The sequence below is a fragment of the Artibeus jamaicensis genome, unplaced genomic scaffold (genome assembly GCF_021234435.1).
Source record: "Artibeus jamaicensis isolate MK-2021 breed Jamaican fruit bat unplaced genomic scaffold, CSHL_Jam_final contig_2377, whole genome shotgun sequence".
NCBI lineage: Eukaryota > Metazoa > Chordata > Mammalia > Chiroptera > Phyllostomidae > Artibeus > Artibeus jamaicensis.
Genome location: NW_026521496.1, coordinates 680,615 through 705,800, shown reverse-complemented (window position 1 = coordinate 705,800; position 25,186 = coordinate 680,615). Strand labels below are relative to the sequence as shown.

Here is a 25,186-nt window from a genome sequence, read left to right as displayed (position 1 = left end):
AAAGCAGAGTTCCAATGTTGAATTCAGTTACCTGTTTGTTTCCTAGATCTGAAAGAACATATAAAACAATCTTGTTTCATGTCATCGGATTAGAGTCCAGATTTTAGGGTGTTGGTTGGCCAAACTGTAAGGTCCAGAACAAGTCCCATTTTCTCCTTATATTGCCCACCTGTCATGATCTTGCCTTTCAGTCAGCTCTTACAGCCCCAGAGACTCCTTCTTTTCTGTTTATAAACATGTGCATTTCTCCTTTATCCTAAAAAAAGCCCCAAACATTCCTGGGCTCTGACATGCCCCCAGGCTTTTATACTAACTCTTTCCTTCTACAATCACATTTCTTCAAAGAGGAAACTACACTTCATAGGGTTGGCCTCACTCCTGAACCCCTGATCTGGCTTCCTCCTCTACCTCTCATTTTCTTCATAGAGCACCAGCGAGCTCCTATTGGTGAAAGGATTCTTTGACTCTCACAATACATGACATTGTTACTACCTCTCCCTTGTAAGCCTCTCATGCCTCGATTTCTATGGAACTGTACTAGTTCTCAGCCAACTATTTCTTTTAGGTCTCATTTCTGGCATCTTTTTCTCCTTCTAAGCCCCACAAACAGGCATTCCTTCAAATTACACTCTTCCTAGTTTAAAGATTCTAACCATAGTGTGGGGTAAGTTTTAAAAAGTGACATCTGGTTGGGCTTTTTTTTTTTCTTCTCTCGCTCTGGCAGCTGGTACAATGAATGGATTGTAGGTCAGCAGACATAGAAAAGAAACTAGCTAGATCTTGTGGGAAGTACAGGTGAGCCATTACAGTGCAAGGACTAGGGTAGCAGCAGAGTGCAGACAGAACTGGATGTACAGGATTTAAGACATATCTTGGAGGTGGGACCAATGGAAGTTGTTGGTGGATTAGATTTGAGAGGGGGAAAAGAGGTAATACACATAACTCCCAGGTTTCTGACTTAGGCAACTCGGTAGTTGTTGGGCTCGTTCTTGAGCTATGAAAGATGGGGAAGGGGCAGGAAAGATTTGGATGGGGAAATCAGAAATTTTGTTTGAAAATATTAAGTTAGATGTGACTATTAGACATTCCGGTGGAGGAAGCCATGTTCCCTGGGCTTTCTCAGTCACTCATGACTTCAGCTGTCTCTTTCTTATGTAGGGAAAAAAGGAGGCAGGTTAAGCACCTGCTTAAACCACTGATTTATAAAACTCGACACCTCAACCATTTTTTATTAATTTTATTCAGTTATTTTTCAAGTACAGTTTTTTCGTCTATTTCTCCCATCCCAGCCTCCCTCACCCCTTGCTCCCCACCTCCCTCCCATTTCCACCCCCTTAGTTCTCGTCCCTGTGTCCTTCCTATTTGTTCCTCCAAATCCCTCCCCCTTTTTTCCCCTTAACTTCCCTTCCCTCTCCCCTCTGGTCACTGTCCCCTTGTTCTCTATTTCAGTGTCTTTGTTTTTTGTTTTTTTTTTGCTTGCTTGTTTGTTTTGTTGTTTAGCTTCCTGTTAAAGGTGAGATCATATGGTATTTGTCTTTCAGCACCTGGCCTATTTCACTCAGCATAATGCTTTCCAGTTCCATCCATGCTGTTGCAAAGGGTAGGAGCTCCTTCTTTCTCTCTGCTGCATAGAATTCCATTGTGTATATGTACCACAATTCTTTGATCCATTCATTTACTGATGGGCACCTAGGTTGCTTCCAACTCTTGGCTATTGTAAATTGTGCTGCTATGAACATTGTGGTGCATAGGTTCTTTGATATTGATGTTTTAGGATTCTTAGGATATAATCCTAGCAGTGGAATTGCTGGGTCAAAGGCAGGTCGATTTTAATTTTTCTGAGAAAATTCCATACTGTTTTCCATAATGGTTGTACCAGTCTGCAATCCCACCAACAGTGAACTAAGGACCCCTTTTCCCCACAACCTCTCCAACATTTGTTGTTTGTTGCTTTGTTTATGATAGCCATCCTGACTGGTGTAAAGTGGTATCTCATTGTGGTTTTAATTTGCATCTCTCTGATAGCTAACGATACTGAGCATCTCTTCATGTGACTCTGGATCTTCTGTATGTCCTCCTTGGAGAAGTGAAAATTCGACACTTCAACCATTTTTAAAATCAAACTCATTCAGCTCTACCCTGTGAGTTCTTCCTCCTTGTTTTTCTCTTTTCTTAAAATTTATTATTATTATTTTAACTTTTATTTATTGATTATGCCATTACAGTTGTTCTATTCCCCCCTCCGTTCCCCTCCACCCTGCACCCCCCACCATTTCCTCCTTTAGTTTATGACCATATGTCTCAAGTTCTTTAGATTCTATATTTCCCCTACTATTCTTGCCCTCCCCTATCTATTTTCTACCTACCATCTATGCTACTTATTTTCCGTATCTTCTCCCCCCTTCTCCTCCTCCCACTCACCTATTGCTAACCCTCCATGAGATCTTCATTTCTGTGTTTCCGCTCCTGATGTAGCTGTCCTTTTAGTTTGCTTTTGTTTTAGATGTGGTTGTTAATAACTGTGAGTTTGCTGTCCTTTCACTGTTCATCTTTTTTATCTTCTTTTTCTTAGATAAGTCCCTTTAACATTTCATATAATAAGGGCTTGGTGATGATGAACTCCTTGAATTTGATCTTATCTGAGAAGCACTTTATCTGTCCTTCTATTCTAAATGAAAGTTTTGCTGGATAGAGCAATCTTGGTTGTAGGTCTTTGGATTTCATGACTTGGAATACCTCTTTCCAGCCCCTTCTTGCCTGGAAGGTCTCTTTTGAGAAATCCGCTGACAGTCTGATGGGAACTCTTTTGTAGGTGACTGTCCCTTATCTCTTGCTGCTTCTAGGATTCTCTCCTTCATTTTAATCTTGGCTAGTGTAATGATGATGTGCCTTGGTGTGTTTCTTCTTGGGTCCAACTTCTTTGGGACTCTCTGAGCTTCCTGGATTTCCTGGAAGTCTATTTCCTTTGCCAGATTGGGGAAATTCTCCTTTATTATTTGTTCAAATAAGTTTTCCACTGGTGGCTGTTCCTTTCCCCATTCTGGTACCCCTATAATTTGGATGTTGGAGCGTTTAAAGATGTCCTGGAGGTTCCTAAGTCTCTCCTCATTTTTTTGAATTCTTGTTTCTTCATATTTTCCTGTTTGGTCATTTTTTCCTTCCTTCTGGTTCACTCCCTTGATTTGAGTCCCAGTTTCCTTTTCATCACTATTGGTTTCCTGCGCAATTCCCTTCATTTCAATTAGTTTAGCCTTCATATGTTGCTCTAATTTGTGACTAAAATCAACCAGTTCTGTGAGCATCCTGATCACCAGTGTTTTGAACTGTGCATCTGAAAGTTTTGCTATTTCTTCGTTGCTTAGAGTTATGGGCTCTGGGGCTTTGAGATCTTCTTGAGCCATTTTTGGTCTGTTTGCGCCGGTTAAATATGAGGAGCGGAGCGTTAGGGGCGGGGTCGCTGGGTTGTGACGCTGTATATGGGGGTGGGCTCAGAGCGGGGAAATGACGTCCCCCTCTGCTGCCTCCCACCGCTGGGGCCTGCTTGTCCAGTCTCACTGCCCACTCCCTCTCTGGTCTATCTGCACAGGAATGCGTGACCACAGTCAACCCACCGCCCTGCCGGTCGCTCACTGGGTCCGCCCTTTGCAACCCCACGCCTGGAATCCATGCACCTGAGTCCGTCTGACGGAGTTTTCTTGTGCGAACCCGCTCCGCCAGCTGCTGGCTTCACCCCTCTTACTGGTCAGGCTGAAGAATTCGTTGTTATCCGACTTCCGAAAAGTTCAATTTTTTGTGTTCTGACTGTGTTTTCTGTTGCCAATATTTTATTGTCTCTAAACTTGGTTGTGTGAGAAAGCATGGCGTCTCCACCTATGCCTCAATCTTGGCAGAAGTCCCTATTTTTATTTATTTATTTTTTTAGAGAGAGAAGGGAGAGGGAAAGAAAGGGAGAGAAACCTCAATGTGTGGTTGCCTCTCACATGCCCCCTACTGGGAACCTGGCCCACAACCCAGGCATGTGCTGTGGCTGGGAATCGAACCAGTAACCCTTTGGTTTGCAGGCTGGCACTCAACCCACTGAGGCACATGAGCCAGGGCTGTTTTCCTCTTATATTGATACTACTAGCCTCCTCTTAACCTAGACTTTAAATTTAAGAATTTTCAGTGATTCTCTTGCATCTCCTTCTCTCTCACCAATATCCAAATAGTTAGGAAGTCCTATTGAACCTACCCTATGTGGTGGTTCTTCCTCTCTATTTCCATTGCTCCTACCCTAGTTTAAGTCATCATTACTTCTCATCTGGACCATTGTGGCACTCTCCCTGCTGCTAGTCTTTCAATAGCTCACCTTTCCTACACACCACTGCTGTAGAATTTTTTTAAAATTCATGTTTAAATGTTCCCCCATGTCCCAGTCTGTTCTCTTTAGCCTGGCATTCAAAACCCTTCATGACCCAGCCCCTTCATCTAAAACAAACTAGAAATATTCTTCTTTTCTTATTTTTGCATATGCTGGTGATTCCAGTCTGCATGTCCTCCCCTGGTTCCCATCTCCACCGAGTAAAATCCAGTCCATCCGCTAAGACCCCCTCAAATACCACTGAATAAGAATCCCATTTGCCATTTAAGTACCAGTGATGAGTATTTGGTGCTTATGTATTAAGTAATTTAAGCACCCTACACTCATTATCTGACCCTGTGTTGTACATGGATTTTGTGTATTTGTCTCATCTCTACAAGAATGCAAATTCCCTGATAGTTGGAGGAAGTGTGAGGTTGCTGTCGTCCATTGTCACCCCTGAAATGGTCTCCAGGCACTGGATTGCAAACTCCAAGCTCTCCTGGGCATCGGATGAGAGCCCCCCCCCCCATGCTTCAGCTGATCATGCAGGAAGCAGATGATGGCACAGGCCTGGCGCTCCTCATTATCCATCTTGAGATGAGAAGAGGTGATGCCCGGGGGTTTTTCAGGATCTGCAAACCCTCTCAGGTGGTCAAACCCTGACCCCACAAGGTAGGCAGTTTTAAATTTTATTTATTTATTTTTGGAGAGAGAAACATCAATTTGTTGTACCACTTTTTTTAGACATTTCTTTTTTATTTAATTATTTTTCAAGTACAGTTTTCTGTCTTTTACTCCCATCCCAGCCCACCCCCCGTGCTCCCCACCGCCCTCCCATTTCCACCCCCTTAGCTGTTGTCCTCATGTCCTTTATACTATTTTTAAAACGAATGTATTTATTTAATTTTTAGACGGAGAGGAAGGGAAGGAGAGCGGGAGAGAAACATCAGAGCATGGTTGCCTCTCACGCGCCCCCCAGTGGGGACCCAGCCTGCGACCCAGGCATGTGTCCTGACTGGGAATCCAACTGTCAGTCCTTTTGGTTTACAGCTCAGCACTCAATCCACTGAGCCACAGCAGCGAGGGCTGTTGTTCCACTTTTTTGTGCATCCATTGGTTGATTCTTGTATATGCCCTGGACAATGCTCTAACCAAATAAGTTACCCGACCAGGACAGCAAGGTAGATTTTGAAGAAGGTAAGGATATTGGGTTATCTTAGGGGTGATATAGTAGGTCAGTCAGGTTCATGTGAGAGTTGGGTGCTTCAGCATTGGTCAGCTTGTATCAGTACATAGGGACTCCTAGGAACTTGGAAATACTGCTAGTAATTCTAAAACTGCTTCAGAATATTTTCTAATGTGAACCCTCACATGAAACCTAAAATATTTCCCTAGTCTTTCAACGTGTGCGAAAGCAAAGGGAGGAGAGATAATCTGTAGTCTCCAAACATCACTGAAAGTATCTTACACTTTTAGTCCACACAAATTTTCAAGGAGTAATTTGACATCATTGGAATCTACCAAGCAATTTCCAGAGTACCAGCCAGCCTGTTGGGAAAGTGGTATCAGCTTTGCCAGGATAAATTATTGAGATTGTTAACTCTTACATGAATATGGATAGGTGATGAAAAGCAATGAGGCACAGAGGCACAGAATTTACGGTGTAAACTTGTCAAACCTTTTTAACATTAATTTACCCTCCACCCCAAAAAGTCAGATATAGCTGGGTGATGCTGTTGGTGGCCACGTTGTGTCTATCTTTATTTATGTGAGTGTATTTTCAGACTGAAACAATTCATAAGGAGTTGAGGCTGTTTTTTTTTTTTTTGGCGCTAAAACTCAAATTTGTGGCTCTTTTTAGTAAGTAGCCTGGGTTCTTCCGCTACTCAAACCACTTGGAACTACATCTCCCAGCATGCTCTGAAGCTGGTCTGACCTCATCTCAAATGGCCCCGTAGGGCAACAAGGATGGTTAGTTTTGACAGTGCTTCCATGTGCCATAAAACATCAATTCTAATTGACAGTTATCAGTGATTTAATATCTGCAGACCTCCCGTTTTTGAGCTGTGATCACTAAATGAAGGGGTTGTGGACTGGGAAGACCCATGCACTCCTTCAATTGGTTGGGGATCGAGAACAGTGACTCTGGCGATCTCAAGAACAGGAGGGAATGTTGACCAGGGAGCACCGCTGCGGCCGATTAGAGGAGCAGGAACCGGAGCCCGGGCTGAGTACTAAAAAAGCCGCATCCGGACGTTGGCTTCGGAACGGCTGGAAGTGGAGGATGAAGGAGCCTGAGGAACCTGCGGACGGTGGGCTTTCGCTGCCCCCGGTTTACATCTACAGTCCCGAGTATGTCAGCATGTGTGATTCCCTGGCCAAAGTGCCCAAACGGGTAAGAGAGGTTGGCATGAAAGACCGTGGGCTTTTGCGGTGGGGGCGGGGTGGGTGGACAAGAGAACATTAGGAAGCGAAGAAGACACTGGATTGGGGAAAATCTTCAGCAGTAATTTGGGCAGCTGTACGAGGTGATGGAGGAAGTGTTCACTTACAGTTTCTCGGAGCTCCTCGTTTATCAGCGGGGCGCGGAACGGACGTAGGTGGGGGCTGGCTGGAGAGGAGGGTAGGGCACTAACGGAAGGCGTCTCTAATACAAGGGATTACTGAAGTAGAGAAGAAACGACAGGAGAAAGTGGTCCCAATCCTCCCTCAGGCCCGGCAACTTTCGCTTTAACGATTTAGATACTTTATCTATATTGTCTAAAGTACATTATGACTGTTAAGTACAACGAAGGGAGGAGGGCTAAAAGTTCGTTCCTTTGTTTAAGATGATGAAGTCAATGCAATTTCTCTGAATTAAACATTAAGAGACTATTTTCTACTTTCTTTCCCCCGCTGATGTTTTTAGGCCAGTATGGTACATTCTTTAATCGAAGCATATGCGCTACATAAGCAAATGAGGTAAGTTATCTTTCAGGAACAAAGCCCCAAACCCAGGTGTTCCTACCCTTAATATCCTGCTTCACCATGGGACTAATTAGGGAGTGGTCCTTCTTTGAAAGCTTTCTGTAGTTCACAAGGTTTGTAATTTGCCAGTAACCTAATGAAAGCTCTTGAAGAATTAAGAAAACCTGAAGGGAGTGCATGAAGCACTTAAGAGCCTTTTGAAATAGGACTTTACTGCAGACAGGGAAAGTATCCTAGGGATACATGCTTTTTGGAGATTTTGAGATGAGTACATTAGGGTACAAAAAAAAAGTGTTCAGCTAGGAGGAGTTTTGGTATGAGTTCTTTCCTGCCTTAAGCCAGATCTGATGATGTGGGTTCTACTTAAGACTTTTAGACACCCCATCACCACCACCAAACTTTAATGAGGGAGCCTGGAGACAAGTCAGAAACAAAGAAAACTGTGTCCAGGCACAGAGAGCTAAGTACTTCTTTTTAAAACAATGAATTTGCTGTTTGTCATTTTAAGACTAAATATTATAGCCCTGACACTTGTATGTTTATTTATGACATTTTCCCGCCAAATATATGTCTGTTTACACCTGCTAGTGCTTCATTTCTCTCCCACAGGTACCATAATAGGCTTTCAAATTTTATCCTTATTATTAACAATTATATATTGAGTACCTTCTTTAGGAATGTTTTTCAATAATTTTTAACTCATATATTTGATAAACATAAAAACTACATGCCTTCTATTAAATTCACTTAACATTTCAAAAACTGACTTTAAGACAAACAAGAAAGCAAAACAAAACAAAACTAGCCCTGGTCAGGTAGCTCAGTTGTTAGAGCCAAGGCTGTGGTTTGATCCCTGGTCATGGGCACATACAAGAGTCAACCAATGAATGCATAAATAGATGGAACAACAAATTGATGTTTCTCTCTCTCTAAAAAAATCAATAAAAATTTGTTTAAAAACTTGTCAAATTTCCTTGCTTGTTAAGTAGGGAGGCTTTCAGTAAGTATTTGGTAAATAAGAAAGAGGGTTACAAGAAGAGGGAGCTATTAGGACTGGGAAACATGGTTCAAGAAGAAAAAATATTTTAATGGGCAGATTTAATCACCGTTGATGATGTAGGCATGTTTTCTTGAAGAAGGAGCAAGAATCAAGTCCTCTGATCTTGGTTATACATATTTAAATTTTGAGGCTGAGCCTCTCAAGCTGGCCTCTTTGTTGCTGGTAGTATCCTGAAAAGTCATGCTAATTGAGGAGAAACTCTTGGCCCTGTTTCCAATTAGTAAACATAAAATAACACTACTGTTTCCTCGGGGTGAGGAGGGCCTAGGTCATTGCTTCTCTAATTCGAATATGCATATGAATTACCTTGTGAAAAAATACATTTTGATTCAATAGGTCTGAAGTTTCCCTTTCTAACAGGCTCTCAGGTGATGCCTCTGTCAGTCGGCAGACCATCTTTTGATTGGCTAGGGCTAGAGAGCAGTAGCAGCAGTTAGGAAGAGAAAATGGGGAATAAATAGGCAGCCAGAAGTTAGAGGTGGTAACTCCTGTTGTTAGCACCCTGCATTCTCAGTCACTCCTGTTTGTCACTTCTTGTGAAAAACCCAGCTCCAACTCTTTGCCCTTCCTCTCAAAGGCAGATGTGAGGGACCAAACAGAAACTTTTATGTTTTGGGTTGCCTTTCTGATTCTTTCTTTAAAGATTTTATGTATTTTTTTAGAGACAGGGGGAAGGGAAGGAGAAAGAGAGAATGGGCAACATCGATGTGTGAGAGAAACTGCGATTGGCTGCCTCTCATACCCCCTAACCAGGGACCTGGCCCACAACCCAGGCGTGTGCCCTGACTGAGCATGGAACCAGTGACGTTTTGGTTTGTAGGCCAGCGCTCAATCCACCGAGCCACACCAGCCAGGGCTATCCTGCAATATTATTAATGATAAATATCCATAAAGCATTTTTATATGTTATCATTTAATCTTTACATACGTCCCATAAGATGTCCCCACTTTACAGATGAGGAGACTTTTTACCTGAGGTTATAGAGCTGGTAAGTACAGAGTTAGGACAGGAATATAGTTCTCTGACTCCAAATTCAAAGTTCATAATAATACAGCTGCCTGTGAAAATACAAATGTAGTTGAAAGGATTATGTGGCCCAATTAGGAAGTGATTCATATCAAAATATCTCAGCCTACTGGTTTGTCATGAAAGTTGTAACTCACAGAGCAACAATGTTTGTCCAATACCTGCTTATTTAACTTAAATATACTTTTACTACCTATAAACTCAAGGGGAAAATCTATCCCCTCACCCCCATTAATGGAACTGTTACATAGATGTGAAGAACTGAAGGATATATACTGCAGTGGAAGAACAGAACATGTTTATTACTTAAGTCACTGGAACCAGAAGCTAGGAGTTGTATTTTCTGCTTGAATTACTGGTTCCTGTGTCTAGCTTCTGACATACCCTGGGTCTGAGTCACTCATTCCTCTTTGTTCTCTGTTATCATTAGAATAGTTAAGCCCAAAGTGGCCTCCATGGAGGAGATGGCCACCTTCCACACTGATGCCTATCTGCAACATCTCCAGAAGGTCAGCCAAGAAGGAGATGACGATCATCCAGACTCCATAGAATATGGGCTAGGTAAAGTCATTCCTGACCAATGGTGGGGGATACACACCTCCATCTATAGGTCATAACTACTTTATCTTTTATAACTTGCATGGTTGTCTTTAATACTTTTTAATTAAGAACTACTGTATTTTTTGAACCATAGGACACACTTAGGTTTTAGAGGAGGAAAAAATTTTGAAGCAAAACATGGTAAAATATTTAATAACATAAATAATATAATATGTCACCAATATAAGTGTAAACAGAACTCAGCAGCAGGATTAACAACCATTATTCCTTCCAAATTGGGGAGTGGGGAAAAAAGTGTATCTTATAGTCTGAAATATGTGGTAATGTGTTAACCACATTCTTAATCTCTCAGTTTAGCCACATACATCTCACTTAATAAGTACTTAAATCATACGAATTGAGCAGAAATGGATTAGGTGGAGAAAAATCTTTCAGTTGCAATAGCAATGTGCCCAGATCGGGCCTGGCTGTATGTGTGGTGGTTTAACTGTCCTGTTACCGTATAGTTTAACTTGAGTAGAGATTTACACATATGTTCTGGATAGGTTTTCTACTTTATCTTTCATTAAACAGCTTCATTTAAAAAATTGGAAGTGGCCAACAGGATAATTTAGAGAAACATCATGATTTAGAAGAACTGGACTGGGAGTGGGGCAAGAAACCTGTGTCCCAGGCCTGGCTCTGTGCCACCACAGATAAGACATACCAGCTCTCAGACCTCAGTTTTTCCATCTGTAGGATGTGAGTAGGTAATCTGGAAGGTTTAGTCTTTCTAGCTCAACACTTTAAAGAATGTTTTCCCCAACACTGGAGATGTTTATCTCTTGTTTGGAGCTGATTTTAGCGTAGTAGCTTTTGGGAAGGGTATGTTGTCATATTTTTAACCTATTCCCCCTAATAGGGTTCTGGACCCAGTTACCCCCACACCACCAATCAATGCTCATGACACCAGCTGGGTGTCCTACAATGCAACTCAATTCTGACACTATCTACCTCGAGATGGCATCAGATTCCATATGAAGGGCTTAGTCTAGTCCCTCAAGACTGCTGTGTACTTCAGATGCCAGTCCCAGGCCCAGGTTGTTACCTTGTACTTCTGAGCCCCTCCTTGATTTGATTAACTTGCTAAAATGGCTCACAGAACTCAGGAAACCCATTTACTCTCTAGATTACCCATTAATTATACAGTTGACCCTTAAACAACACAGGTTTAAACTGCACAGGTCCACTTCTATGTGGATGTTTTTCAGTAAATATGGTAAAATGTTTTTTTCTCTTATGATTTTCTCAATAAGCTTTTCTCTAGCTTATTTTATTGAAAGAAGACTGTACATATATGCACAAAGTGTGCATTAATTGACTATGTTACTGACAAGGTTTCTGGTCAATAGTAGTTCATTGGTAATTTCGTTTTGGGGGAGTCAGAAGTTAATACATGAATATTCAACTACACAGGATGGTTGGCCCCCCAAACCCCTGTGTTGTTCAAGAGTCAACTGGAAAAGGAACAGCCAGGTGGGATAAATGCACAGAGAAAGGTATGGGGAAAGGATGCAGAATTTCATGCTCTCTTCAAGCATATCACTCTCCCCAAACCTCCATGTGTTCATCAACCTGGAAGCTTTCTGAACCTTCTCTTATAGAGTTTTTATGGAGACTTTATTACATAGGCATGGTTGATTAAATCATTGACCAGTTGGTGATTGAACTAAATCTCCAGCTCCTCTCCTCTCACTAAAGGTCAAGGAGTAAGACTAAAAGTTCCAACTCTCTAAAAACACTGTTCCACTGGTAACTAGCACTGGTACTTAGGTGTGGTCCTCTTGTCATCTCCTTAATATAACAAAGACAACTTTATGCTCTCATCACTTAGGAAATTCCAAGAGTTTTAGGAGCTCTGTGCCATAAATGGGCACAAAGAGCAGATATGTATTTATTATAAATCACAGTATCACATTTCCTATTTCTCCAACTCATCTTTTAACAAGTTCTTTTGATGTTTGCCCAAAGGTTATGACTGCCCAGCCACCGAAGGGATATTTGACTATGCAGCAGCTGTGGGAGGGGCAACAATCACAGCTGCCCAATGCCTGATTGATGGAATGTGCAAAGTAGCAATTAACTGGTCCGGAGGGTGGCACCATGCAAAAAAGTAAGAAAATGACCTTTCTGCCTTTTGGCCTTTTTCCTTGACTCAGTTCCTCAGTTATGTACTCTTATGCTTACTATATTGGTATGTATTGAGAGACTTGTGCATATATTAGCACTTTACTAGGCATTCTGAAAAGATGCAAATGAAACAGAAGATGACGCATAATATAGTGGAAAGCTAACTATTGAAAGTTAGGACCCTGGGCTTTTTCTGCAACCTTTGCTAACTGACTAAGGCAGATTAACTGCTTTGGGTCTCAGTTTCTTCATCAGGAAAATGTGCAGGGCAAAGGATATAATCTCAAAATTCCTTTCCATGGTTCTGGAAATCCCTGTCTTCTAGGGATTTATATTATAGAAATATTTAAAAAACTAGAATAATCAGGGAGCAACATCAGTTTGAGTACCAACTGAATATATATATAAGCTGAAGAGATTTAGCAACAGGGAGAAATTAATCATGGGAATCTCCGAAAAGATGCATTGTAGAACTAGGTCCTGAAAGAAGTGATAACCAGATTTTCAAATAGATGAACAATTAATGACAGTAGATTTAGAACAAAAGGCTGAAGGATCAAAAAGGAGGCTTATGCTGTGAGAGGTAGGTGTGCCTTTAAGAACAAATGGTTCATGCAACAGCCATTCTTAGGTGCTGCTACTTGGTGTTAAAGGAAAAGCAAGTGTTTTTTGTGTTAATATATCAGACAGCTCTATTCTGTATCTGACAAGGACTGCTGGGCCTTATTCAGCACTTGGCATCTTGCCTGATATGTCTGTAGTACTTAATACATCTTGGAGAAGAATTTCTAAGATCTGAATTAATAAATGTCCTAATGTATCATTGGACACACCAGTTGTTCATACTCTATGGCTCATGGCCTTGCTACTCTCCAGTGTCCTTCAGTCTGGAGAAAACAGCACTTTGTTTTTCTCAGAATAAAATGTTATGCACAATTTCAGCATATGCGGGTTAAGGTAATAACATGGAATTCTTTTCTTCAAATCGACAGATTTCATAACCAAGGAAGGCCTTGAGAAAGTTTACTACTAAAATCTACTGAGGTGATGAAGGAAAGAGAACCAGTGTTTAGCAATAAGTCTTCTATGTCCTTAAAAACAAAGAGAAACAACCTGCCTTTTGTTAGTTTCTGCTCTATTAAAAAATATTTCAGCAATTCCAAGGAGAAAAAAAAAAAAGACCTTTCCTTCAAGCTACAGTTAAAGGGGAAAAGACCAACTTTCCCTGAACCAAAGACTTCTCTGCCCCCCTCGTGCTTAGCCCGTTGAGAATAATAGTGTGGTTTCATGGGAAATGCTTGGTCCTGTGAGTCAGATCTAGTTTGAATTTGGCACTTGGAAGAGTTTATGTATTTACTTATTTTTAGTGTAGTTTAATGCTTCTAATTTTTTAGAATAACTTAATGCTACATCAGAAATTGATTCCTCAATACTGAAGATGGAAAACATAAGCAAGAAAGATCACCATTTTATTGGAACTACACCATATAGCACAGTGCTAGGCACCATGATTCTAGAACAAAAACAAAAATGCAAAAGTGGTATAGTGAAGGGCTTATGTATGTAAGCCTACTACGGCCTGGGTCAGTTTTGAATGGGACACTCAGATACCTGATACTTCTTATCACTGTTTCACTGCCAAAAGAAATGCAGTCTGTATCTTAAGCCAATTATGGCTGCTTCTGTGTTGTGTATAGGTGTGGGCATACCCACACACCATTGTTGTAACTATTCCAGACAGCTTTCAGCTGATCGTACTACAAAACAGACATACCTGTGGTAAAAATAAGACTGACAAGGAGTTTCTTGGGATTGCCCCAATTCACAGTGTTTTTGATACTTCTAGCACCTCTCTGCAGGTGGACTGCAGCCATTTAGCCCACAAATTGACATCTAACTAGCATTTATGTATTGTAACCACAGTATTTCCCCCTCCCGTGATACATGTATAGATTCATACATGCCTTTTATTCATTTAGCATGTGTTAATTATGAATATACTATATGTCATGCATATGTTTATCATCACTAGTAAGCTAGAGGTATATAAATTGAAATGTGGTATATTTTTTCACCTAATAATTTTGGGGAAAATATCTTCAAAATATCCTAGCAGGATTCTAGTGAAATTGACTGTATGACAGTCAATATATCTATTTGTTGGATTATTATATAACCATTAAAAATGGTGGTTAGGGCAACTACATAACAAGAAAAAATGCATATCATATAATATTGACTTTGTTTAAGCATCATCCATTCAATTGACTTTTTAAAAACTCTATTTTAGTGTCTTTGTTTTTATTCTATTTGCTTGTTTATTTTGTTATTTAGCTTCCTGTTAAAGGTGAGATCATATGGTATTTGTCCTTCAATGCCTGGCCTATTTCACTCAGCATAATGCTTTCCAGTTCCATCCATGTTGTTGCAAAGGGTAGTAGCTCCTTCTTTCTCTCTGCTGCATAGAATTCCATTGTGCATATGTACCACAATTTTTTGATCCATTCATTTACTGACTTTTTAAAAACTCTAGAAATAAGAGTTAAAATTGGGGAAAATGTTCCTACCTCTTAACCCAGTAATATTATTCTTAGCAATCCATTCTAATGAAATAAACCAATTCTGCACTCAACAAATTCATATCATAGGGGCAAGACAGCAAATAATTACATTTGAAAGCTAAAGAAGAGTTATTTTCAAAGAAAATTTTTGCAAAAGATTAATGAGGGACTAATGCTTTTATATATTAAATGTACAAAACTAGAAAAATGAAAACACTGGTACCATGGGTATAAGGTATGACAGGTGATATCGTAAATTCCCCAAAGAGACAATTATATATGAGAATTCAATCTATTATAAAGCATGTGTTGCAAGTGAATGGGAGTGGAAAGGATTGTTCAGTAAATGATGTTGTGACAGCTTGTAGCATTTATACTCTCATCTCCTGTAATAAACTAAAATAAGTGGCAGCTGGATTGAAGAGTTAAATATAAAAAAGCAAATTTTAAGGAACTAGGAGGAATGAATATTTATCAAGCCTCTGGAGGGGAATAGTTTTCTAAGCTTTAAGAAAGAATGCAAAAAAAAAAAAAAAAAAACCCCGCATAAAGGATAAGATCAACTATTTGACTTATATAAAAATTTTAAAACCAGCCCTAGCTGGTGTGGCTCAGTGGTTGAGTTCCAGCCTGCAAACCAAAGGGTCACGGGTTCTATTCCCGGTCAGGGTACATTCCTGGGCTATGGGCCAGGTCCCTAGTGGGAAGAGTGCAAGAGGCAACCAGACATTGATGTGTCTCTCCCTCTTTCTCCCGCCTTTCCCCTCTCTCTAAAAATAAATAAATACAATCTTAAAAAAAAATTTAAACCAAAGTAACTTAAAATTATTGTGACCATTTTAAAAATAAAATCTAAACACATACTGAAAAGGCATATTTGACACAAATATGGTGAAGTGTGAGAGTTTTGTATTTTCTAAAGTATTTATATAGTATGATATATAGGAAGAAATATGGGCAAAGAACATGAATAGAAAACTTACAGAGGAGTTTAAGTACAACTGGAAAACACGGGGCAGTGTTCATCACTACTAATCAAAGAAATGTAAATTAAAACAACCAGGTAGCCACTGTTTAAGCCTGTATTTAACAGAATTTTTTAAAATGACACTCAGTTTGCTAGTAGTAGTGTGGTTTGGTTCAACCCTTAAGAAAGCAATTTGGAAGCCAGCATGTATTAATGCCCTCTTATGTAGTAAGCCTACTCCTGAAAATGTTTCCTAAGAAAATTATTAAAATTATAGAAAAAAACTATTTGTATGAAGATGTTTATCTGTTATTTATTTCAAAAAAAGTAACACGAATGTCTAGCAATAAGGAAATGGCGAATCCTTTCCATTGAATATTATACTATGCTTTTATTTTAAATGATGATTATGAAGACTCTATGGCATTTCAGCAAAATACTTATGTGCTAATGATAAAGCAGGTTTTAAAATTGTATGCAGCCCTGCTTGGTGTGGTTCAGTGGATTGAGTGCCAGCCTGGGAACCAAAGGACCACCAGTTCGATTCTCAGTCAGGGCACATACTTGGGTTGCAGGCCAGGTCCCTAGTTCAGGGCACATACTTGGGTTGCAGGCCAGGTCCCCAATAGGGGGCACACAAGAGGCAACCACACATTGATGTTTCTCTCCTCTTTCTCCTTTCCTTCCCCGCTCTAAAAAAATAAAATAAAGTAAATACAATCTTTTTAAAAATCAAGAAAAAGAAATAAAATTGTATGCACACTGTGATTACAACTTTGTAAAACACATACCTATGGGAAAAAAACTAGAAAGAATGATTATGTTAATAGTTATGTTAGGGTGGCAGAATTATTGATGATTTTTTATATGTGTTTTTCTAGTTTTCAAATTTTCTGTGATGAGATTTTATTACTTTTGCAGCTGAAATTCTACCAAAATAAAAAGAGGTAAAAAATAGTTACAGAAAATATAACAAGGGGTTAAAATGTTTATTCTAATTGCTTTTTAAGAACACTAATATGCAGATAAATGGGCAGGAGACATGAACAGGCAATTTACAAGAGGAAATAAATAGTAAACAAACATGAACGAATACTTAGTATTACTAGTAATTAAAGGAAGTGAAATTGAAACATCATATATACATGTATATACTTTCCTCCTACCAAATTTGAGCCAAAGGAAGAAAGATCTTTATCTTATAACATCTATTACTCTTGATAATCTATTCTAAGGAAATAAACCAATCCAAAATATGGAAAAGCTGTATATATGAAGATGGTAAATTCTCTCTCACTTAAAAAAAGCCAAAAAAGGAAGGGAGACCTAAATATTCAGCAGCAGAATGGCTAGGTAGTAGTAGTATACTACAACATATCTATTTGTTGGGTTAATATATAACCATTAAAAATGGTGGTTAGGGCAACTGCATAACAAGAAAAAATGCATATCATATAATACTGACTTTGTTTAAGTATCATACATCAAAGTATCACTTTGATGAGAGTCATGTAAAAATATATGCATGTGAAAAAAATCTTAGAAGGAAAAGCAGTTGACCTCTGATCAAGACAGAGGTTTCTTGAACAACAATTAAAATAAAAAAATTAATAAATGAACTAAATTGGGAGAGTTGTAAAAAAAAAAAAGACAGAAGTTGAAGTGCATATCTCCTGCACCATCCAAACAGCACATTATTAAGTACAGTGGGTCCTCTGCATCTGTGGATGCCCAACCACAGAGTTGAACTTTGAACAACACAGGTTCAAACTGAAAAAAATTCATGTATAAGTGGACTGGTGCAGTTCAAATCCATGTTGGAAGGTCAAACTGTACAACAAAATGATACCAGTGACTCTAGGAGGATACATGTATATGTGTATGTATATACACTCACACACATACATATACATGTACCATTTTCCTGTTTCCCCTACTTTTTCTATATATTCTCTAAATGTGATTATATTACTTTTATCAATAAACTTTTTATAATAAACTGCTTGGAACAAGTTGTGAAGCAACTACAATACAGACACAATATGGTCAGTGTGTGCTAGTTATGCACAAAGTAGTGGGTTGTACAGAACAGGGAGAAAGAGTCTCTCTTCCCAGTGGTGGTGATGAACAATTCCAAGCAGAGGAAATAATAAAAGCATGGCGGGAGGAAATTATGGGGCATTTGAAGAACTACAAGTTCAAATGTGGCCTGAACATTAAAAAAAAATAGAGCAAAACAGATTATAAAGGTTTTGTAAATCATGCTGAGGAGATGGATTTTCCCCCCTGAGGCTAGTGGGGGTTTATTGGGGAATTTTATTTTATTTTATTTTTTTAATTTATGTATTTATCTTTAGAGGGGAAGGAAAGGAGAAAGGGAGAGAAACATCAATGTATGGTTGCCCTTTGCGCATCCCCTGCTGGGAACTGGCCTGCAGGGAACCAGCCGGCAACCCAGGCATGTGCCCTGACTGGGAATCGAACCTCGATTGTCTGGTTCGCAGGCCCGAGCTCAATCCACTGAGCTACATCATTGGGGAATTTTAGCATGCGTGGCAATGTGCTAATTGAATCAAAAGGAACTGAGACTAAAGGCTATTGTAATTATTCATTTAATAAACACTTATTATGCTCCTGCTGTATGCTAGGTGATATGGAAATGAAGAGGTCTATTATTTGAGGACAGTTGGTACCGGACAAAAAGGCCTCTTAGTGAATCCATTTAAAAGAGGAACTAGCCCTGTCTGGTGTGGCTCAGTGGGTTGATCACCAGCCTGCAAACCAAAGGGTTGCCAGTTTGATTCCTGGTCAGGATACATGCCTGGGTTGTGGACCAGGTCCCGAGTAGGGGGCATACAAGAGGCAACTACACAATGACATTTCTCTTCCTCTCTTTCTCCCTCCTTTCCCCTCTGTCTAAAACAAATAAAAAATCTTTAAAAGGGGGAGGACTAAAATTTTAAAGTAATGGAGGGGATAGAGCTTGATAGTATGCTAACTTGAATAACTATAAGCTATTAAATGTGTTTATTTAGTCTCTTTTCATAAATTTGAATGCTACAACAAACCATGTATCAAGAATTGATTGTTTTTGTTTGCGGCTTAATTTTTCTAACAAAATTGCATGATTTTTCAAGATGGTACGTTTCAGTTCATGGGAGAGTTGGAGCATGATCATTTAGAGGGTTGATTTTTCCAAAATATTCAAGGGCTTCATCATTTTTCCTGAGGGTTCTTAATTACTTGGTATTTAAATCACTCTTTTGAATCACTTTTAAAATCATTATCCTTATTTATTTTTCTCCTCTTCAGTTGTAACCTGGTGTACCAGATCCTTGTTATCAGTTCTGTCTGCTGACTCCATGATATCCTGCATCTTTTTATAAGATTTGTAATTTCACTTTGTGATAGATATGCACCCAATTACTTGCTGATGTATCTGACAATGCATGAGAAACAAAGTGATTGAAAAAATAGACAAATGGGGATAAGTGATACAGATTAAAGGAGTAGGTTGTTTGAATGGGGACTGATACAAGTTGGCAGTTCATTAGCAAATGCTTTATGTTATGACAGCTTTGTATCCCTAGGAAACCTCAAAACCTTAGTACTGCTGGGGCTAAGATAATTAATTCTTGGTAAGGAGAACTCCCTGTATCAGCAAAGGCCTAGTGCAGTGGTTTTCAAACTAAGGGTTGCAACTCATTAGTGGAACAATATATCAATTTAGTGGACTGCAATCAGCATTTTTTTGATATCAAGGTGTATTTCATGAGACTTGTTCCAGTGTATGTATTTGTATGTACTAGGTTATGATGTACATGTCAAGCCACTGTAGAGTGGAATGACTAACTTTAAAGTAAGACCTGAGTGCAAAGCTAGGCTGCACCACTTAATGTTATATAGTTAAGCCTGGGATTATCCCAGGAACAGCATGTATGGAGGCACAGAGGTGTGAAAGCTGAGGAAACTTGTAAGTCTGTAATTAAAGCTGGGACAAGAGCTCCTACAGGCAAGTGGCTGGAGGTAAGGTGGGAGAAGTGTGAAGTGTGCTTGTATGCCAAGCTACATTGCTTGGACTTGGTCCTTCAGGTCAGTGGTTCTTGACCTATTTTGCTCAAGGATGATTCCGAAAATCTAATGAAAGCTTTGTATACTGTCCTTAGAAAAATGTATATACACAAATGTTTCCTTATAATTTCAGAAAGTTTAAGGATCTGCTAAAGTCCATGTGTGGATCCCTGGTTAAAAACCTTGGCTTTAGACAGTGAAGAATCATTGAAGGAATTTTCAGCCAGGGGGAGGTAACATGATCATTTGCATTTTAGGAATAGTTGGCAAATAAATTTTGGTGGGGGGGTATGTTGACAGAAATCTGTTAGGTGAAAGCAGTGATGAACACAGGAAAGGGAATAAATTCAAGAGCCATCAATACCTGGAATAGGTAAGAATGGTAACAAATTTGGTATAAATGATAAGGAAGGAGTGATCTAGGTTTCTTGTATAGATGACTGAGTAAATTGTGTTACTATTAACCGAGAAGAGTGAGGAATAAGAACTGATGTCCTTACGGAACATCTAATTAAAGATGTCTATTGGAGAGCTGGCAGTAGGGTCCAGCCCAAGGCTCTCAACCTTTAATGTACATATGCAATACCTGGGATCTTGTTAAAATGCAGATTCTGGTTCAGGAGGTCTGGGATAGAACCTAAAAATCTGCATTTTTATTGGTTTGAGAGAGAGAGGGAGAGAGAGAGAAACATCACTGACTTCCCATATGCACCCCAAGCAGGGATTAAACCCACAATCTTTTGATGTATGGGATGATGCTCCAACCAACTGAGCCACCTGGCCAGGGCAAAAATCTGCATTTTCTAAAAAATTCCCAGGTGACACTAGATGCTGCCCGTCTGTGGGCTATATTTGAACTGGCAAGAGGCTAGAGCCCAGGAGAATCATCTTCACTGAAAACACAGGCTTGGGAGTCAATAGCATGACAGGTGGTCATTTAAAACTAAGGAAATAGGTAAAATCACCTGGAAAGCATGTATAGAATAACATAGGAAAATAGAAACAAGTCCTGAGCCTTGTGGAATGCCAGTATTTATAGAGCAGGTGAAAGAAGAAAGGCCTACAAAGGAATATTGCAAAGGAATAGTCAGAGAGAGAGAGACAGAGAGAGACAGAGAGAGAGAGAGGAAGAATCAGTCAAGACTTAGCACAGAAACCAAAGTGAACCTCAGGACCCGTTTGGAAGCATCTGGCAGCATCTGCCACTGGCAGCATCTGCCACTGCAGGGCATGCATTCTCAGTGGGGCCAGTATTGCCCCCAAGGGAGCAAAAACTGACTTTTTCTGAGAGCTGGATTGGTTAGATGTTACATGGTTTATGATCCTTCCCCAAAGGGCCACTGTAATAGAAACAAATGTGTAGTATATCTGTGATATTAAAATTCCATGAGTGGCTCAATTAGGAAAAGGAATCTTCAGGCTTCTTGGGTGGGGGAGCAATAATGAAAAAATGGTTGAGAAACTGAGCTGTAGAGAAGTTAAGTAAGATTTATCAGTCAGGAAATTATGATGAAGACTTCAAAGAATGAAAAGGGGAAGGGTTTGCAGGAACAAGTATAGAGGACAAATGGACAAAAACTAACGGGTGGAAATGGGAGGGAGGTGGGGAGCATGGGGGGGGTGGGCTGGAATGGGAGTAAAAGACAGAAAACTGTACTTGAACAACAATTAAAATTAATAAAATTTTTTAAAAATAATGAAAAGGAGTGTGCCAGGGAGGCAAGGAGGTAAAGGGTAGTTCAGAAGACCTCAGCTACCCTTGCAAAAGCAGAGCAATGTAAAATAGCTTGGTGGATTTGGGGGACTACATGCAATCCAGTATTGCTGGAGGTTTAAGGTACAAAGTAGGCAATGGCAGGTGATAGAGGAAAATAAGAAATGGGTCATGAAGGGCTTTGGGTATATACGCATCATCCAATTGAAAAATGCAGATTTCCAGGTCTCAGAGATCTTGATGAAGTAGGTTTGGAGTGGTGTGTCAGAACCTTCCCTTGCAAACTCCACAGGGTGATTCTGATGCTCACACTCAGAAACTCTGCGGTTGGAAATGGGAGGGGGCACTGAAAATGATGTTAGCAAGTAAAATGGTTAGATTTGTGTTTTAGGAAAATAACTCTCACTGCAGTTATAGAGGATGGATTGGAGGAGGTGCAGGTTGGAGGTAGAGACATCGAATAGGTTATCAGTAGTCCTGCTGACAAGTGATGAGGACCTGAGCTAAAGCAGGGCAATGAGATCAGAGGATGGAGAACAGTGAAGGCTGATTTGAGACAATTTAAGAGATAAGGTCAGGTATTAATGATTCAGTGGATATGGGAGGAGATGAAAGATGAAAAAGATGACTCAGAACTTTCTGGCTTGCTTGAGTAGAGTCCCAAACAAGATAGGAATTAGTAATAAGCTAACACAGTGAACTACTGCTAGATGCTACTTTACATGCATTTTCTCATATTTTCTACCATTAAGAAACAGATACTGTTAATTATCTATCTTTTGCACATGGGAGTACAGAGATTAAACACCTTGCTCAAGCTTAGTAAGTGACTGCATTGAGATTGAAATCGAGGTGGTCTGAATTTTCAGCCTGTGTAGTTAATCCCTGAATTACACCACCTCGATAAACATACTTAGGTGGTGCTGTGCACCAGAGGTAATGCCCAGGGAAATTGGAGACTCAGACTTGGAAATGGATATTGGAAGCCGAAACTAGAAACAGATGTATTGCCAGTACATAAAGTGGCATGAAAATGGATCAGATTACTTAGGGGCAAGTCGGAGAGGAAGGAGAAAAACAGAGTAGAGCCTAGAACTCCAGGAAATATTAACTTGTTATGGGCAAGTATAAAAAGAGGCCCCAGTGAATTCAGCTGAAAAGCAAAAATCAGGGCTAGCCAGAAAATCAAAATAGAAACAGACCGTGGAATTTTAAGGGGACAGAGGAGGTTAGAGAAGAAAACTCTCAACACTGTCACATGCTGTAGAGGGGTCAGTCCAGAGAGATACTACAGTGTCAGTCATATTTGGCAATTAATGTAGTCATCAGTGACCTTGGTAAGAGAACTTTCTGGAGAATCAAGGGAGTACAAACTGTTGTGGGGTGAGTAGGAACTAAGGGAATAGACGGGAGAGGAACATTCACCTGCCCAAAAGTTTGAACGCAAAAGAAAGGAGAGGGGAATGGCCAAGAAGAAATGAGGGTTGGGGGGTAGCTTTTGGGTTTGTTTCTGTTTTAAGAGACTTAAGAACATGTATAGACTAAAAGGGAAATATTGAAAATGTGAGAAAAATAAGAAATGGAACAAAGTCACAAAGGAAGGAGGAGAGGATGGGGTGAGTGGCTTTCGAGGAGGAGCACTACCTCTTCTGAAGCCAGACCAAAAGAAGTCAAAGAGGTATAACAGAGAAGTATGTGAACTGCCTGCCGTTGGCCTCTACTTCCTCTCTGAAATGGCTCTTAACCTCCTTTAGCACTGGCTCACAGGCCTCTTGGAATCCTTCGATTCCACTGTTTGTCTCCTAGGAAGTCATCTCGTCTATTCCAGATTCCCTTAAACAGGACTCAAACCATATCCATGTAAAACATGTACTAGAAGATATTAAAACCCACCACAGGACAGTGACTTCTAGCCTGTGGAATGTGTCAAATCACGTCTCATTTGTCCACTTTGGCTATTCTTTATCTTTGCTTCCTCTGTGTCTTATTCTGTTTGACTCTGCCTACAGCTCCCAATATTCCTTTATCTCATTCTGATAATCCATTGAAGACCTGCCTCTCCCGTTCAAACATGCCCTTCTTCCTCCCACAATTTTGTTATTTGTCCTCTTGTCCTATGGCATGCCAGCCTTCTACCTGGCAACACAGTACCTATGTCAGCTGGGTGCCCCTCATCGGGCTTCCCTGTTAGGAGAGGGAGAGATTATTGTCCTAGAATGTTGTTGGTTCCACATACTTCCACTTGGGGGCAGTGTTTGGTAAAGCCATGAAACTGCCTTGTGTCCTTGGCAAGCTCTATGAAAATAATGGAGCTTTGAGTTACTACATACCTAGGGGTTAAGATCAAAGCTCCTAGAGCTGCATTCTCAAGAGTTCAGTTCCTTATGCACAGATAGAGTGAATATCACTGAGTATTATTGTTCCCGTTCCCCCACAGGGCTCTAGTCGCAGTATAGATTTTTAACCAAACAGCCAGACCCCCTTCTCTAGCTGCACCCCCCCCCCCGCCCCAGCCTTTATAGACAAATAGATACTTGCATGCAAATGGAGGACTGGATTCAATGTCAGCCACATTCTGTCACTACTAAGGCAGACCCCTCCTTCAACCATGGATGGCATGTCCCTATCACTTTGTACTCATACCGGTTTCATGCTGGCACCTGCAGTACAGTACGTCAGCAGACAAAATAGTCAAGCCTTTACCTTAGTAGTCGGGATCATTCTGTGTCAGTACGTGTCCAACCCATAATGCACCAGGCCTCCCATCAGAAAACTGCCCAGACAACCAGCAAATTAGGAACAAGCTAAGACATGCTTTGTCCCTATGGCACCCCCACCCCTAGCCACTAGGAGATGAGATGTGTTCCAATAGAACCAAGGAATACAGTATATCACAGTGGTTCAGTGTTGCACAGAGAATCCCAGTTCCCTCAATTACTAGTTATTAAAAAAACTCCCCTCTCATTTGTAAATTGAAAATGATAATAGTACCTATGTAGACTATAAGGATTAAATTTGAGAATTGCATTAAAGACCTTAGTAAAGAGCCTAACATACAGTAAGTGTTTGATAAAAGACTTTTATCATTTATTATATTTAGATTGTGTTACACTACAGGGGACTTAGGTAGCTTCTCAGGTAAATCCCTGGTTCAGTAGGTCCCACAGCCTATGCAGCTGAAGTTGGCCCTGGTACTACTCATCACCCACTGCACTTACCTTATACTTCCACTTTGCCAATAAGCTGCTCCTGGCTAAAAGTAGACTAGTCACTGTTGCCCTTGAGACTCATGCCCTTTGCTTTGTCAGAGTTCCACCGCCAACATTCCCTATACCCCTTCACCTTGTAAACATCACATAGAATTCCCTGTTCAACCCACCCCTCACACTGCTGGGTCCAAGCCATACCTGCAAGGCAAATGGAGATACTCCTTACCAAGAGACGGAGGGATCACCCCTAACTGGCAAGAGTGACTGTGGTGGTGCCAACACCAGGAGTCTCATTACCAAAGGACTGGATGCTCTCTGACTCTAGAATCAAGGCCCTCTCTAGAGTAAAACTGTGGACAGCAGCTCGCAGCTGGTTTCATCACATCCTTCATCTCTTCCACATTGGCCTTGAGACTCTTTTGGAAAACAAAAAGCAGGGAGTTCTTGTCAAGATAATTCCATCCTCAATATAATCACTGTACAAAATCCTTTCTGTTTATCTGAAACGTTCTCACTCAATTCTATAACTAGCTATACC

The 25,186-nt window shown here is 40.3% G+C and overlaps 1 protein-coding gene across 2 annotated transcripts in view; it reads left to right on the top strand.

Annotated features, from left to right (window-relative positions):
* Positions 1 to 6,297: 6,297 nt before the first annotated feature.
* The window catches only part of HDAC8 (histone deacetylase 8), a 256,878-nt gene continuing 237,989 nt past the window's right edge, over positions 6,298 to 25,186 (top strand). The window contains exons 1-5 of one of the 2 annotated variants that reach the window (XM_037145457.2): positions 6,298 to 6,737; positions 7,251 to 7,303; positions 9,827 to 9,957; positions 11,968 to 12,109; positions 13,119 to 18,671. In XM_037145457.2, coding sequence (XP_037001352.1) covers positions 6,513 to 6,737; positions 7,251 to 7,303; positions 9,827 to 9,957; positions 11,968 to 12,109; positions 13,119 to 13,143 — 576 coding nt within the window. In that variant the 5' untranslated portion in view covers positions 6,298 to 6,512 and the 3' untranslated portion in view covers positions 13,144 to 18,671. Of the gene's footprint in view, positions 6,738 to 7,250; positions 7,304 to 9,826; positions 9,958 to 11,967; positions 12,110 to 13,118; positions 18,672 to 25,186 lie in introns of those variants that run through there. The other variant, XM_037145454.2, reaches the window with a different exon arrangement.